This window comes from Achroia grisella, unplaced genomic scaffold (assembly GCF_030625045.1).
Source record: "Achroia grisella isolate CSIRO2021 unplaced genomic scaffold, CSIRO_AGI_Agris_v1 utg976, whole genome shotgun sequence".
Lineage (NCBI taxonomy): Eukaryota > Metazoa > Arthropoda > Insecta > Lepidoptera > Pyralidae > Achroia > Achroia grisella.
In genome coordinates this window covers 2326355-2345641 of record NW_026713078.1, presented here as the reverse complement: position 1 = coordinate 2345641, position 19287 = coordinate 2326355, and the positions used below count along the sequence as shown (strand labels likewise).

General features: G+C 31.0%; 1 protein-coding gene across 1 annotated transcript in view; it reads left to right on the top strand.

Moving 5' to 3' along the window:
- The first annotated feature begins 3559 nt into the window (after positions 1–3559).
- Positions 3560–19287, top strand: part of LOC131854332 (basic proline-rich protein) — a 42380-nt gene continuing 26652 nt past the window's right edge. The window contains exon 1 of the mRNA XM_059205440.1: positions 3560–3633. Within this exon, the coding sequence (XP_059061423.1) occupies positions 3631–3633 (3 nt within the window). The 5' untranslated portion in view covers positions 3560–3630. The remainder of the gene's footprint in view (positions 3634–19287) is intronic.

Below are 19287 nucleotides of genomic sequence, written 5' to 3'. Positions count from 1 at the left end.
GTCGGTTTCTCGTGCGCGAGTCAAAGGACTGGCAGCGCGAGTGGCAGCGTGTTTTTACATTCAGCCCTCTCGCTCAGTTGTCGCCCGGCAATATTTCCGGCAGCGCGAGTGGCAGGGGAAATGGCTGAATGTAAACGTAGCATAAAATCTCTACTATAACATATATATTATATTTATTACTGATTTTGTAACTATCACTAATGCTAGATCATGCAGGTAGTTTTTTATTCAAATTTAAATTCTTACGAAATTGTATCCTTGGCTTTTGTGTAATAAAAGAATTATGCCTAATTATGGAAAATAGTATTCAAATATGAAAATTATATTCAATTTTTTTTGTCTAGTTCTTATAGACCTAACCATAAATAAACTTGTTTTAACGAACATATCATGTGAGTCATACTTAATAAAATCCAAAATATTTTAAGTTAATCCGCGTATCTTTACATAGCATAAAACATAGTCGCTACCGTTTTCTGTTCGCTTATATCTTTTAAATTACACAACAGATTTTAATGCCGTTTCTAGCAATAAATAGATTGATTTAAGAGGTTTATATGGTGAAGAGGTTTATCATTACATAGTATATATAAATACAAAACAAAGTCGTTGTCGCTATGTATGCTTAAATCTTTAAAACTACGCAACGGATTTTGAATCTGTTTTTTTGAATAGGTAGAGTGATTCAAGAGGAATGTTTATGTACATAATATATGTACTGTGCGAACCGGGGCGAGTAGCTAGTCTTAATATATATAACTCAAAGGTGACTGACATAGTGATCTATCAACGCACAGCCCAAACCACTGGACGGATCGGGCTGAAATTTGGCATGCAGGTAGATGTTATGACGTGGATGCCTACGTCATAACATCTACCTGCTAAGAAAGGATTTTGATTAATTCTACCCCCAAGGGGATAAAATAGGGGATGAAAGTTTGTATGAAACTTTGTCAATTTTAAACCAATCGGACTGAGACTTTGCATGCATAAAGCTACTATTTATGTTATCTGTGCTATGACGTAGGCATCCCCTAAGAGAGGATTTTGATTGGAAATTAACGCGAGCGAAGCCGCGGGTAAAAGTTAGTATATAATATAATACATGCGAGTTATAATATAGAACAATCCGAGATATTCAAAGTTGCGTAATGTATCCGTGCGAAGTCGGGACGGGTCGTTAGTTTTAGATAAATATAAAAAACAGGTTTCAGGCAAGGTTTTTGATCATTATATAAATACAATAGATCAAATCTGATTGAAGTTATATAGAACAATAGATTAACTCTCACGTTCTTAATCCACTTATCTTTTAATTTCCGTAAAATGTGGCAAAAATAAATCATTACATTCACCATAACGACCACGGTTCATGTTATGTTTGTATATATGTGCGTGCTGCACCACGCTCTTATAATGAACTAGCTTTTACCCGTGGCTTCGGTTGCGGTAATTTATCCCCTTAGGGGTGGAATTTATCAAAATCCTTTCTTAGGGAATGCCTACGTAATAGTAGTTTTATGCATGCAAATTCTCAGCCCGATTTTAAAATTGACAAAGTTTCATACAAATTTTCATCCCCTATTTTATCCCCTTGGGGGTAGAATCAAAATCCTTTCTTAGCGGATACCTACGTCATAACATCTACCTTCATGCCAAATTTCAGCCCGATCCGTCCAGTGGTTTGGGCTGTGTATTGATAGATCACTATGTCAGTCACCTTTGAGTTATATATATTTAGATTTATCTATACATCTACACATAACCTATTTGAAAACTTACTCGTAAAAGGCCGGCCACGCACTTGCTATTTGTCAGGTGTTGCAGATGCTCATGGGCGACGGTAATCACTTACCATCAGCTGAGCTGCAAGCTCGTTTATGCTATAAAAAAACTACCATTCAATAGAGACTTTATCTTTTTTTTTAATCTATAAATAAAATTGGAGTGTCTGTTTGTAATATTGAAATAACCGTTTCTTACTACATGTATATAAATATAAATACGGTATATACACCAAAATAACATTTTTTACAGTTTTTATCTGTCTGTCTGTTTGTTCCGGTTAATCTCTGAAATGGATAGACTTATTTTGATGGGACTTTTTTTGCCAGGTAGCTGATGTAATAAGGAGTAACTTAGGCTACTTTTATTTTAGAAAAATAAAGGTAATTTCCACGCGGACAAATTCACGGGTACAGCTAGTAGGACAATATAAGTCAGTGCGTTAACAGCAGTTTTTTTTTATATATCGGCCAGATTCGACCTCAATAATTTTTAATTATAATGAAGCATTAATTGGAAGTTAAGATGTCAAAGTTAACAATAAAACAATAGGATCACAAGATAAAGATTTCATTCCGTTTGTGATAGAAATGCGAGATGAATGAGCAAGATGGGAAAAGATAGTCAAATAAAGGATAAGAGGCATGATATATTGTCGGTTTCGGTGGTCTAGTGGTTTAGCACACCGCTTTACTTCCGATGGTCGCGGGTTCGATTCCTCGCACGGCACAAATATTTGTATTCATGAGAATGATTGTTTGTATCGGTCTAGGTGTTTTCTATGTATAATACATATGTATTTACAAAAAAAATCTATGTATTTGTATCAGTTATCTAGTACCCATAACACAAGTTTTAGCTAGCTTAACTTGGGTCAAGATGATGTTGTGTAAGTTGTCCTAAGTGTTACTATTATGCTAGTCATCCAGTATAGAAACTAAGGTGTGTTTTTTTTATTGGATGATTATGAAATATTACACTAGCCTGCGCTAACGACTAAGAAGTTGTATCATGACTGGTCACACGATAATGTCCTCTGTTCGAACAATGATTGCCCCTCTGATCCATCCCTCCGTCCAACTTAAACGGAGATCGAAGTTACGGCGGCCGAGGTTCGAACCCCTAGCGATGCCCCAGACTAAAGTCGTATCCGTCAGGCGGGAGTTGGCGTTCAGCCGTTCTATAAGTCCTTCCGCGGGTTTGGTGTGCCATCTGCACTCACCCCTATCATCCGGTGAAGCTGTAAACGGCGCTGCGGCCAACAGCATTAGAGTAATCCGAAAAAAAATTTATTTTCAGTAATGCTATTCATATTTTTTAGAAAGAAAACAACATGAAGAATATTGTCTTTTATTTCAAAAGAAATATAGCTTTTTAATAAATATTAGTCCTTGACCGACTGGAGTCGGTCGGTTTAGCACACCGACTTACTTCCAATGGTCGGGGATTTGATTCCTCGCACGGTTCCAACATTTGTATTCATGAGTATGATTGTTTTCTACATATGCATTTATATCATCTGTCTAGTACCAATAATATAAGCTCTGCTTAGCTTGGGACTACATGGCGCTTTGTAAATTTAGTTTGCCATCTGCACTCGCCCTCTATCGTCCGGTGAAGCTGTAAAGGCCAGCTGCGGCCAATAGCATTGGAGTAGTCCGAAAAAAATAACTTGTGAAACTTTCAGGATACACAGAACTTTAAGCCTAAAACTATAGCGTACGAAGCTATATATTGTATGTGAGATGCGCACGCGCAGGTCAATACGGATCGACACGCGCGCAGAAGTAGCCGCGTCTAGTGTAGTGAATATGCAGTGTATGTGATAGTACAGCCCAAGGAAACATGGTGAGCTAATATTTTATATATACATATCAATATATAGAAATAATTGGAGAAGTTAATTATACCACTATAAAAAGAATACAATATAACATAGAGTATAAAAATGAACAGATGATAAAATAATAAAAATGTCAGTCTAAATATAATGAAATATTATCATAATTTATATAGGTCATATATAATTTTAATTGTATGTTTATTGTTACTGATGGTTACTATCATTTAATGAAAATTGCGATGAATTTCACAATTTTGAAAAGATTCTTTTACTTAATAAAGTTTCCAATGGGAAGTCACTCTACATGATAGCATCACAGAATATATTCGCTTATAGTCCTGAGACTAATCGCAAATGTACTCAGACAAATAAAAAAAAAGTTAAAATGCATTTTTTATTACCATTCCATAATAATTCATTATTGAAATTATAAATGGTTCAACCTAATTATCTAATAAAGATAAATGACTATTATAGATCATTATACCTAATTGCACAAAATATAGTAATTAAGATTAAATATACAGCTGACAAAATTATATATTATTGTGATTGAATGAGGCTAAGAGATGCGCGCGCGCATGTTGCAACCGAAGGCCGTGGAAAGGTTAGGCAGTTGACCGGTCGCTGCAGAACTGCACTTGTTGTTAATTCGTTTAACTCAGTTTAACTTTAGTTTTCACTTCAAAATAATTTTTTTTTAAATATCTATAAATAATTTCTATTTCTACATTACTTGACATTTACCATTATATTTCGCCCAGTTTAGATAATATCTTATTAATTAATAAAAATAAATAGCCTATGTGTTATTCTAATTATAAGCTATATTACTGTAAAGTTTCATTAATATCCGTTTAGTAGTTTTCGCGTGAAAGAGTAACAAACATACATGGATACTCACAAACTTTCGCGTTTATAATACTAGTAAGATGTGTAAAAAATACATTATTTTGACAAATGTTAGTAATAATAATTAACCACGCATTCTTCTTGACAAACTCTTACTTTTGGCTAAGATCCGTATGGTTGAATATTATCTTCTTTTATCAAATAAAAGAAGAGAAGATAAAATATCTTTTGAAATAAATGTAACCCTGAGCAATTTACACAGCGCCATCTAATCCCAAAATAAGGAGAGCTTGTATTACCAATAACACAAGCTCTGCTTAGCTTATGACTAGATGGCGTATCATCGCAACGCATATCTATGAGTTGTTCTGAGTTATAATATAATTATTATTTCAGTTCATAAAAATATCTACGAAAAAAATTATATGAAAAAAATCTTTATTGTTCTTCTCAAATAAAGACAGTTACATAAATAAAGTTATATCCATAAAAAAATTTACAGCGTTCCTAATCTATACATCTATACATATAAATAAAATTGGAGTGACTGTTTGTAACATTGAAATAACTGTTTTTTTCTACATTCATATGAATATAAATACATAAAATAATAAATTTAAGTATTTTAATATAAAAAATACTACATGTATTGTTGCCATTATGTTTGTGAGGAGAAATAAATAAATCATATTATTATTAAAAAAAAAAAAAAATACTGTACATACACCAAAATAACATTTTTTTCAATTTTTGTCAGTCTGTCTGTTTGTTCCGGCTAATCTCTGAAATGGCTAGACCAATTTTGACGGGACTTTTGTTGGCAGGTAGCTTATGTAATAAGGAGTAACTTAGACTACTTTTATTTTAGAAAAAATAAAGTTAAATTCCACGCGGACGAAGTCGTGGGTCCACTAGTATTGAATAAAAATATTGACTCAGATGACGATGTCACACATCTCTAACAAAACTTAGGAAGTTGATGTGACATTGACACAGTTCACATCCACAACCTGAAGTTAACTTGAGGAGTTAACTAACGCAGATAGACTAAAATACAAGAGGAATTCCTTGTTGGCCTCTAGATTGATCTATGATGCTTATCATATCTCATTACGTGAAAACAACACGACACTGCGAATGTAAACAGGTAGTTAATTTTGTATAAATAAAGTTTTATTTATTTATAAAATTCATAATATTAATACTTCAAACTTTGTACCCCTCTTTAAGAAATTTTTTTACGCGGACGCAATAGTATGACATTTTCCACTTATAGTATATACTACTCGCCCCGGCTTTGAACGGCGTACATGTATAATACATATAAATCTTCCTCTAGAATCACTCTATCTTTTTAAAAAAAACCGCTTCAAAATCCGTTGCGTAGTTTTAAAGATTTAAGCATACATAGCAACAGACTGCGATAGTGACGTTATTTTATACTATGTAATGATTTACTACATATTACATAGATTAAAAAAAAAGTCGCTGTCGCTGTCTGTCCGTCCGTATGTATGCTTAAATCTTTAAAATTACGCAACGGATTTTGACGTGGTAATTTTAATAGATACGAGTGATTCATGAGGAAGGTTTATATGTATTATACATGTACACCCTAAGCATTCTAAATTATGCATAAAAATACATAAAATTAATAAAGAAAACATTATGTTACAGTAGTGTGAAGTAATCGATTAAACATTTTACGTATCTCTATTGAAAATTAAAACCAATAGAAACAGGTTTTGCTAATATTGAATCATGATTATTGACGTATGTATGTAACATTTATAGTAAAATATTATTACGAAATAATTTAGTAATATATAACTTTTATATGTTTTATTTCGTCAGTCGACTTTTTAGCGGAGTGTGCTTTTTATTGACTGCTAGACATGTTTTATATCAACACTAGTAAACTATGGTTGCAATTTAAATAATATATATATATATATATATATAAAAATTGTAAAATTATAGGTTGGTTCTTTACCACCACTGCCCATCAACAGCTTTCTGTTCTTACCTAATGGTTAACTGGTAGACAATGCCATATGACATTAAGCTCGCTAAATTGTACAATTTTTAAAAGTGCAATAAAGAATAAATAAATAAAAATAAAAAAAAAATAATCATATAATTATTAGTCACTACATACTACTGGACATTATTATTTAAACAGCAACCATATGAAATCAGGTTACTAGTGTTGATATAAAGCACGACTATGTATATACAAACTTTCCACTCTATCGATTGCTGAAAACTGCATTAAAATCAATTGCGTAGTTTAAAAGATCTAAGCGTCTAAGTTCTAAGCGACAGCGGGAGCGATTTTCTTAAGCGGCAGCGAGAACGTTTTTGCGTTATTCTATGTAAAAATAATATTTATAATATATGATATACATTTTTTTCTATTTATAGTAAATAGACGTTTTTTTGGGTCATGTATTATGTATTTAAAAAATACACATTAATAAAAGAAAATAAATAAATATTAACACAGTTTTAAAACAATAACGTTTGTGCTTATAGTAATAAATACAAATATAATAGTACCTAAAATAAAAGTTTCTACTTAGATTAGGTACCAGTGAACAATTTCTATTGTAAATATAGGATGCAAAATAAAAATTATTATTATTAGTAATTAATAAAATATATTGCAATACTGTATTATAAATTATATTACCTACTATATTATGAACATATATAGAAATTCCAATCAAATATAATGACTTTAAAGTATTGCATATAGTTATATATATAGGCTCATAGTAATCAATGGATCTTTATAAAAAAAGGAATACAGTTACACTCTATTTTACGACCAATATCCTCCCATTGTGCTTTAAATTAATCGATCGATATCTGAATGGCGATAAAATAATAAAATATTAAAATAAAATAAAAATCTTGATACTATTTCTGTAATGACGACGACCTTGGTGGTGTAGCGGTTTAGCACACCGCTTTACGATCTATAGTCGCAGGTTCGATTCCTCGCATGGCACAAACATTTGTATTCATGAGTATGATTCTTTGTGTCGGACTGGCTGTTTTGTATGTATAATATGTATGTATTTACGAAATAAAAATATCTATGTATTTGTATCTGTTGTCTAGTACCCATAACACAAGCATTAGCTAGCTTAACTTGGGTCTAGATGGCGCTGTGTGAATTGTCCTGAGATTATTATTATTATATATACTGTATATTTAGTTACTTGACCAGTTGATTGTGTATTTATTATTGATTTTGACTCTAAAGAATTAGTGCTAATTGGTAATTTGTATTCACATATTTCAACTTCATTATCATTACATAGTATAAAATAAAGTCGCTGCCACGTCTATCCCTATGTATGCTTAAATCTTTAAAACTACGCAACGGATATTGAAGCGATTTTTTTAATAGGTAGTGTGATTCTAGAGGAAGGTTCATATATATAATACATGTACACCCGTGCGAAGCCGGGGTGAGTAGCTAGTAAATATATAAAGTTACAACAATTATTTAAAAGAGCAACACGCAAGTTTCTTACTCGTTCTGCTTGTTAGAGGACAGCTCTCCGTAAGAGCTGTAGTATAAAAAAAATACTTATTTTATATGTTCATATCTATAGAGATTTTTTATTCTATTCTAATAAAAATTTGCATTGATTTATTTGTGGACATTCTAAGTCATTATTATTTTTATATAGAGCGTAAATTACTCAAGGTTGATCATCCAATGGGCAGGAAACATCTTCATCAATAAAATTACGACCATTAAATACAAAATGTCGGTCAAAATTAATGAAATACGCAATTTTAATTGCAACATCCATCATAAAAACTTTATAAATGCAGGATACAGTAAGGACACGTCATCTGCAAGTTAGTTGGTATTTATACTGCCTACATTAAAACCTTGATCCGAACTAGTAAATCCTAATAATAATAATAATCTCAGGACAATTCACACAGCGCCATCTAGACCCAAGTTAAGCTAGCTAAAGCTTGTGTTATGGGTACTAGATAGCTGATACATTTTTTTCGTAAATATATAACCGATACAAACAATCATACTCATGAATACAAAATGTTTGCGAGGAATCGAACCCGCGAGAATTGGTCGTAAAGCGGTGTGCTAGACTGCTAGACCACCGAGGTCATCAATACAAAAGTTTCGTTCACTTTGTTTATTTATCATTCTTTTTCACTTTAACAGCTTAACCAATCATTGTACGTAGTTTTTACTGACATTTTATAAAGTCTTGGGTACGTTTGCAAGAATATACCCAGACTGATATAAGTTATCATACAAAATTTTGTACCGTGCGGGAAATCGAACCCGCGACCATTGGAAGTAAGACGGTGTACTAAACTAGACGGATACCTCCCTGACGATTTACGCCGTAGTCTTCATGAATGGCAACGTGTGGTATCACGGACATCACATGATAACGTGATGTATTGTTCATATATTGTCCTTTCTTTACATAATATTCTTTGTATCTTTAAATATAATAGCCGTATCCTTCATCTAATGTACCTACATATAAACTTTAGCATGTAAGATCTAGTGACCTGGTGACCCGTGATACAGGTTCTTCGGATACCTAGTACAGGCACCAGTTCTCCACAAATCTGTGTTTTTGCATTGAATTTTACATGCCTCAAAGGCTGTACAGCACTCTATATTATGTATGATTTTGTGGAGAAAAAAAAAAAATATATATATATATTATTATTATTATAGATGATATTTACCACTTACCACCTGGTAAACCGTTAGATTTTATGTTATTCTTCTATTTATTTTCTATTATATTCTATCTTTATTTTCTATTTTTCCATTTCTAGTATATGAAAAAACATTTATGATTGAGAAGGAATATATTTGAATCCATCCTGTTCAATTCTAGTCGTTCGAACTTAGTCGCAAGCATAACCTAACATAAATATATCTGTTCAAGCAGATAAATCGTTTGATATTTCCATTGCAAATTGAAGGCAAATTACTATATATGTTCCTACAAATTGTTTGCTAAGATTCCTAACATTATATACCTTTATGCATCGTTTCTACAAATGGCATACCGATTACTATAGTATCGCACATGGTTGTGTTTGACTTCTCTATGTTTTACACGAACAAGTCTTTTCTTCGGTGTTGCCAGTTGACCATCTTACTTTTGCCCATTTGCTCAAAAACTTCTAAAGTATGGCTTTGTTATATTGAGTTTCATTGCTTAATCGATTTTGACTCGCCGAACAGTCAACACTAGGCATCCGAACTCTATTCAGTGCCTGATGATGCCTAAGATGAACAGAGCCGAAACACGTATCGCATTATGGATGTAAACTCAACAACGATCGGAATTTGATCAGTAGTAGAAAAAGGTCGTAACGCTTCCAGTAGTGGTGGTCAGTTTAGCGTACAGAATAGTTGTGGTCTCACACATGCTAATGGTAGCGGAATCCAACAATAATATTGTTTAAGAACAGTTTTTTTAAATTTATTTTATGTATTTCAATGTTTATATATAAATACAACGCAATTGGACCACCCTGTATTGGTTATATCCTGGACTATATTGCATATCGGACCCTGCATGAGGCGGAGGCTGTATCCACAAAAGAATTTCCTGATAGTTTTACATAAAAACAAAGATCGTCTAATATACAAGCTCTCAGAGTTTCTTTTTAATACAACAACATTTCTATAACATGTATTCTAGTAGTTTAAACCTCTATTGACGCCTTTCAATTGTATTTTAATTTGAGACTATTTTAACCAAAATTTTGGGAACAAATTTCCCAAGTATTTCAAATTTTCCCACATCGCCGCAGAATCCGCCGACTTTGTGGGAAAAACTCCCAATCGAGCATGATTGGAGATATGTAATTGTATTTTCATTTGAGACTATTTTGACCAAAATTTGGGAAAAATCCCCAAATATATTTCCCAAATTTCCCCACATCGCCACAGAATTCCCCAACTTTGTGGGAAAACTCCCAAGCATGATTGAGGATCTGTAAAGAAGACATATTGGTTCTGTTTGTTTGTCTTTTCCCAAACGCAATGTGTAAGCGTGTTGTCGTGTTACGGCGCACCATCACCAGACAATGTGAGATGTGACTACAGATAGCTTTGTGTTGTCCTCTTTGTTTGACTAGACAGCACTGTCGAGCACTCAAGTGTATTGCTACATATCTTACTAATATTATAAATACGAAAATTTGTGAATAGATTATTATTTATGTATAATAGAATATATATTAATAGAATAGATTATTATTTATATATTTATTATTTATGAATAGATAAATGAATGTTTGTTACTCTTTCATGCAAAAATTACTGTACAGATTTTGATGAAACTTTACAGTAGTTTAGCTTATCCATCAGAATATCACATAGACTTTAAGTTAAAAATATATTATGTGAAATTGGCGAAATATAATATCATAAATGTCAAATTATTCTGATTCAGACAAAGTTACGCGGGCCAGCTAGTATGAAATTTCGTATAGACGTAGAAATTAAACCATGAAAAATATATTTCCTTAATAAACAATCTAAATCTCATTCCCCATTCAGTAATATTCTTTATTGAAAAAAAATCAAGTAAGTCGCATGAAAAAACGTTGTTTAAAGTTGTGGGAAAATATTCTCAGTATATTATGTAATTGTAATTATATAATAATATGTTAATATGTTATTATTCCGGATGAATATTGTATTCAGCTCATACAGCCGACATCGCGGGTAATAGCTAGTTATTAACATCATAATTAAACAACTAATTTCCACCTGTGACTTCGTCCTCATAATCACGACAACAAGAAAAACTAGTCATGTTAAGTTGTTAGATTTTTTCTATTACTAAATCAACATATAGCATTCTTATCTTGGAATCTATCCATTACTCATTTAGAACATCCTGTTGTGCATTCCATAAAAATTTTATGTCTCAATCATCACATAAAGAATCATTGAGTTGATAGAATGAAAAAAAATTATTTCATTGTGAATAGAGCATTGCGCGTGTTCAGAAATGAATATTGATATCAAATTAATGTTGAATTTTATTGTAATAACTACCTAGTTGTCCCCGCGTCGTTCGCTGTCGTTCGCGTGGAATTTATTTTTATCCTTTTTTTTCTAAAATTAAACAAAATCTAAAATAAATGTAGCCTAAATTACTCCTTATTGCATCAACTACCTGCCAAAAAAATCCCGTCAAAATCCGTCCAGCCATTTCAGAGATTAGCCGGAACAAACAGACCGACAGGCAGACAGATAAAAATTATAAAAAATGTTATCTTGGTATATATATTCATATGCATGTAGTAAAAAACGGTTATTTTAATATTACAAACAGACACTCCAATTTTATTTATATGTACAGATGTATAAATGTATAGATGTACTGATGAAGGCTATAACAGAATAGCAGAGAGGGTGAATTTACAGCCCCCTATGTATTGTAGACTGTTATGTCTCTATTAATACCTTTTAATTTTATTATAACCAGAAATTGTAACAATTCATTATTCGAGACAGTTGACAAGATGAATTTCGTGTAAATCTCAACGAGATGCGTCGATGTATTCGTTGTAAATAATTATAAAACACCAAATATGATGATTCAATTGTAATTATATATATATTTATTAAAATGTCGATGTAATTAGCAGTGTATCAAATATATTGAAGAACCTAAAAACAAATGACAATCGATATCTTGAGAACACAGCGTTCTGTATTTAAAAATTATGAAATAAATAATTGAAGAGGTTTTATAGCTATTTTTTTGGAGTTTCCAACAAATATAATTATATAATATTAATTATATATGTTTAGTGTTTTATATTTATAATATATATATTTATATACAATATAGCTGTAATTGTAACGCGAGCGAAGCCGCGGGCAAAAGCTAGTAAATAAATAAACCTGAACAAAGGACACAGCGTCATCTAGTCCCATGATAAGCAGAGCTTGTATTATGGATAGTAGACAAGTGATATAAATACTTAGATATTTTTTTGTAAATACTATGTAATAGATAAATATATATGTTTTAAATTATTTTCTATTAGGTTTTCCGAGCGAATTCGTCTGTATCACACTTACTTAACATTTATCATTATATTTTACCCAATTTACATAATATCTTATTAAATTATAGCCTATGTGTTATTCTGATGTACAATCTATATAATAGTAAAGTTTCATCAAAATCCGTTCAGTAGTTTTTGCGTGAAAGAGTAACAAACATCCTCATCCATACTCACAAAGTTTTTCGTTTATAATATTAGTAATATTGCATTGTTATGCACACGACTGTACCAGTTATAGAAAATGTCGCAAGACAGGTTGCGGTTTTACATACGTTATGAAATTTTGATTGGCAGATATTTTGTTCACTACAGTAAGATATTTCTAACATCAGACTTACCTGTAATTTATAATTTTATCATACTTTCATACTGAACTGCTTATAGGCAGTACAAATCTAAATATATATAACTCAAACGTGACCGACATATTGATCTATCAACGCACAGCCCACACCACTGGACGGATCGGGCTGAAATTTGGCAGGTAGATGTTATGACGTAGGCATCCGCTAAGAAAGGACTTTGATAAATTCCGTTAATTTATGCCCTTAGGGGTAAGGGGAGAAATTAACGCGAGCGAAGCCGCGGGCAAAAGCTAGTAAATAAATAAACCTGAACAAATGACACAGCGTCATCTAGTCCCATGGTAAGCAGAGCTTGTATTATGGATCAGTTGTCTAGTGACAACTGATATAAATACTTAGATATTTTTTTGTAAATACTTACATAATACACTCAGACGGATACAAATAATTATACTCATGAATACAAGTGTTTGCACCGTGCGAGGAATCGAACCCGCGACCATCAGAAGTAAAGCGGTATGCTAAATCTACCACCGAGGCTGTCAAGAAAGAAAAAACAAAAGACTACTTTTCTTTCTACTCGACTATTTTTCTTGCGTCGTCAATTTACCAAATTTCTACATGTTTGCACTCCGCTTCTGGATATTGTTGGCTGTTGAAACAGATAGGTAATATGATAATTAATATAATATGATACGATACTAAGTCAGATCAATCTGTAGATTTTGCCAAGCAGAAGAGGATATGCCACTACATATCCTATGTGGTTGTAGCCAACTCTTGCATAAACGGAATATCACCTTTGGAAAGTACACACTCTATCCTGAGGAGATAAAACATCGCTCCTAAGAATATCCTTCAATTCTTGTCCCTCACGGGTCTAGTTAATGAACTTAGAAAAGGGCGAGCACAATCGGTCTATACAGGTCACAGTGTTACAGGTCTTAACACCAATATAAAAATAAAAAAGTGAACAGCCCAAACCCCAATAAAAAAATACTAAGTTAAATAGTTCATACATAAAAATAAATATACCATTAATACTATTAATGACAGAGGACTATATTAGGCTGGTTTAACATGAGACACGTTCCTGAGTGAGGTACAATATGAGTATATTCATTCAGCTTGACAGCAAACGTAAAGACCTGACATTAGAAAATAATGGGTATAAAAAAACAGAACGTCTAAATATAAAACACAAAAATATATAAAAAGAACTACCAAAGAGTTGGCTTTGGTAGTTCTTTTTATATATTTTTTACCATTAGAAAAATTCTATATTTAATCGGAGAATTGCTTTTTTTAGAATAGAATATTTATTTAAAAATTTACGAAAGAAAATTATTATAAAATTTAATCATCTATGACTAAAGATAATCAGGATAATGATTAAATTAAAAAATGGTGCATTCAGTGAACGATAGCGAATTATCAAAATACTTAGAAGAATAAAAATGTGAATAAAACATTTCGTACGTAAATGACTTCATTTGTTTGTTAGGAACCACTTTATATTTAGACAATGTTTATAAAGAATTACTAAAATTACATACTATGTGCATTAAAATTTTCAACACTACTCAAAACAAATTCAAATTTCATCCTACGTTTAACATTTCAAAAATCATCTGGTGAGTAGTAAACTTGACATTTCGTAATAAATTACAAAACACGCCTATGACTATGTAATATTATGTTATCTGTGCTATGACTAAGCTTGTCAGGTGTGAGACAAATGGAAATCAGCTAGACCATATCATTGGCTAGTAACCACACTAAATTTACATAATGATTTTTATAATTAATTAAATTAAATTAAATGTATATATATAAATTTATTGCTGTTCGTTAGTCTCGCTAAAACTTGAGAACGACTGAACCGATTTGGCTAATTTTAGTCTTAAAATATTCGTGGAAGTCCAGGGAAGTTTTAAACGGTGAGAAAATATGAAGAAATATCATGTAAAATAGTAAAAATAACAATTGTATTTTTCCATACAAACTGCCGATACCTGTCAAACTAGGTACATTAAGAAATTTATTGCGTATGTAGGTAAACTTCAAAAAATCTTTGACATATTTAATTTTGAGGCGGAACGAACTTCGCAGATTCAGCTAGTTTAATGATAGAAATAGAAATAATCTTTGTTCAAATAAACTCAATAGAAGCACTTTTGAATAGTCATATTTTTTTATTCTACCACTCTTTCGGAACGCAGATTCATCACAAGAAGAATGAGCAAGAAACTTGTATGTTGCTCTTTTAAATGATCGTTGTAACTTTACATTTTTAAGTCGAAGAATATTTGGGTGAAATATAAATATACAATAAGATTAAATATGTCGTAGTAATTAGAGCAGACCAGTCCCTACAAGTCCTATTTATTGTCCTATTAATTTAAGATTGTTTGCATTGGTCTGGGTATTTTCTATGTATAATATGTATGTATTTACGAAAAAAAAAACATCTATGTATTTGTATCAGTTATCTAGTACCAATAATACAAGCTTTAGCTAGCTTAACTTGGGTCTAGATGGCGCTGTGTGAATTGTCCTGAGATGATGATTATTATTATTATTATATTGCTGCGGCGAAGCTACAGCGTTGATTTTTAATTACGATTTTATTCATCTGTCAGAATACCATTTATGTTGAAGACAAGTTTTCTAATTTAAGTATACTGTGATGTCATACGTTGAAGGATCTGTAACTTGTGGGCGATTTGACATTAGAAATGAGTTTATGTGTCTGTATTTAAATTCCAATCTCATCTACATATATAAAATATCCTCAATTTGGTGATGTAGGTATACAATATGTTACAGAGATGAAAAACTTACATTAAGCCGATTAGGAGTCCCCTGGTCAGCGTGTTATATATATACACATATATACATATATATAAATAAAATTGGAGTGTCTGTTTGTAATATCGAAATAACCGTTTTTTACTATATGCATACGAATATAAATACGGTACATACATCAAAATAACATTTTTTACAATTTTTGTCTGTCTGTCTGTCTGCTTGTTCCGACTAATCTCTCTCTTTTTTGGCTGATGTAATATGGAGTAACTTAGCTAAGTTTATTTTAGAAAAATAAACTAAAATTCCAAGAGGACGAAGTCGCGAGAACTTGCGACAAAATACTGGTTTAATATATATATATACTAGCTTCTAGTATATATATATATATATATTAAAATAGTGGTGGTTTTCGCCCTTCGAAAATGGTCGAATTTCAATATAATTAATTCAAGAATTAATTAAAATTATAAGTTTGAATATAATTAGGCTTCTATTGTCAAAGACTATACTTATATGTATGTCAAATACATGGATAGTCTATAATTTTTTTTTATTGTTTTCGTTTAATGTATTTTTATACAAAAATATTATTATTCTGCACTCCTTCTCTATATAAACCATAAATCTGCGAAATTACATACTCCTCCGTTTTCGCAATTTTCGTAAAAAGGAGTTTTAAACAAAGGTTTTGAATATTTTAAATAGCCAATATTGAAATGATAATAGGTTGTGATGGTAAACCAGTAGATATGTAGATAGGATATAAATACATATGATCACTATCTTATCTATGTATATCTATCTATATAGGATAGATAGATAGCTTAGATACTTTTCTTAAATCTGACCCGGTTATTATTTATAAGTAAAATAAAGAAAATTACCGTATCTTCTACCTTTTATATATTATTATTTTGTTTACGTTATTTTGACAGTCTTACAGCTATAACAAGGATTTTTTACTACACAATAGGTAAAAATACTGTTCAAGCAAGAAATTAACTGATGTTTATGAAGAATACGAGTTGACTTATAAACTTGATATATCGATAAAAAAAACGAACTTACACTTCAAACAACATATTATTTATGATTGTCAATACTAGTCACTCGGATGGCGCTTACACTATACTAGCTACCCACCCCGGCTTCACCCAGATGTACATGTATTATACATATAAACCTTACTCTTGAATCACTCTATCTATTTATAAAAAATCCGCTTCAAAATCCGTTGGGTAAAAGATTTTTAAGGGTTTTGAAGGGTTTTAAATATTAAAGCATACATAGGGACGGACAGACAGCGACAGCGACTTTAATTTTATAGTGTTATATAATGTTTTCTCACGGTGAAAACCTTCTTTTTTTATAACAAAACCATATTTGCCAAAACGTGTACTATAAATAGCTTTGCAGTTATATTTAACGTGGTAAGTAGTTCAAGGTCCTACGGTCAGTTTCACTGATGAAGATGGCGCGATGACGTCATAACTCGCGCATCTGCAATCCGACAAAAACTCGCGGGCAATTGAAGCGAAAAATATTAATAAATACTTGCACGGTTATATCATCTGTGGCCACGGAGAATTATTGCCGATTTAAGTTAATTTTATATTGAACTAGCTACCCCGACTTCTTATCGGTGTACAAGTATTACACATATAAACCTTCCTGTCAAATCACTCTATCTATTGCAAAAAACTGCATTAAAATCCGTTGCGTAGTATAAAAGATCTAAACGATCAGCTGAAGGGACTTTATTTTATACTACGTAAAGAATTTCATTAAAAATAGGTCCGACTAATTTATAATATAAATTTATACTTAATATTATAATGTAATTAAATTAAATAAAACATTTTATAATAAAATTTAAAGTCAAAATATATATTTAATATCAGACAATTAAATAAAATAGAGACAAAAATTTACTAGTTAGCCTATAGACAATAATTAATTAATTAATTATTACTTATTTTCACTTCGCTTTCCAAAATCATTCAAAAGAAGTATAGTCTAGTCTATGTAATTAAATACTAATCAAAATTAAATAAAAACATATTAAAGGATACCGGTTATTTTTTTTTATGTACTACTTACACTCATAAATACAAATAATACATTCAAATTATTTTTATTTATTACACATACAATTACAATACTCACATGTGTAATTGAAAATTTCTATAAAATCTTTGAACTTAGAGTCAATTTCGAAATTTCGTTTTCAAAATCAATAGTTAATTTATTTCTCGCAATACTTTAGATGGAATGAAGACTTCGGAAGAACATATAGACAAAATTGCTGTAAACAGCTCGTTAATGATTTAAATTATATATCTATGAAATATTGCATATACCTAATGATCACATTAATAACTAATAATATAGTAACCAATAATGAAGTTACAACTTTATCGACTACGAAATAAAACACATTATTATTTATTTCGTAAATAAAAAAATCATTGTCACAGAAGCGCAATATTTGATATGTCTTATGAAACCCTTATAACTTATAAGTTAGTGTTACAAAATCATCGGACCTCAAGTATTACGGATATCTCGTTGACCTTCATGACATGTCATTAAAAATCGCCTCAACATTGTAATCTTTTTAATTTAATCTACATATAATTATGGATACCCGTTAACCTTTAGGGACAGAACATATATTATGTAAAATTATCTATTCGGTTTTAATTTATATAAATTTGTCGTTAACATTAATTTTTTTAATATATATTTAATAGTATTAACAAATAATTTGGTACAAACATTTGTTAACAGTATATAAAACTGTATAAAAAATTATACAATACTCAAATCATACTTATAACCAGGCAGAACTTACGCACAAGCAGAAATCTTACTCCATCATTGACTTGCCTTTATCCCATTCTTTGTGGTCAGCGCAGTATGTCATTCTCTTCCACTGATTTCTACCGGCCGTCATATCTGAGCTTACTCTCCTTTTATACATATTATCTTTCACACAATCCATTTATCTTTTTTTCAGTCGTCTTCTCCCTTTCCATCCATCCAGGTTCATGTTATATATTTTGTTATCTGTGCCCACTTTTAAGTACTTAAGAAAACAGATTCAATCTACATTTTTCTTTTTATTTCTTAAAATGGTCAGGGTTTTGAAAATATCCAGTGACCACCGTCAGTACAATAGTGGATGTGATAGAAATAGAAATAGAAATAGTAATAATCTTTATTCAAATAAACTCATTACAAGCACTTTTGAATAGTCATATTTTGATTCTACCACTCATTCGGAATACAGATTCATCACAAGAAGAATGAGCAAGAAACTTGTGTGTTGCTCTTTTTTTGATATTGAGACGCTCCAAATATTTGTGACACATTAGACTGGAGAAAGGAAAGGAAAATAAAAAGAGTGCCCATTAACAATTTATTTAAGAAAAAAAAACTTATGTACATAATTATTATATTTTATTTATAGGTTGTTCGAGATAATAGATAATTTAATTGTATTTTTCGAGATACTGTATAAATAAATTTGTATTTAAATAGAATACCGAATATTCAAAAGCACAGAAATAT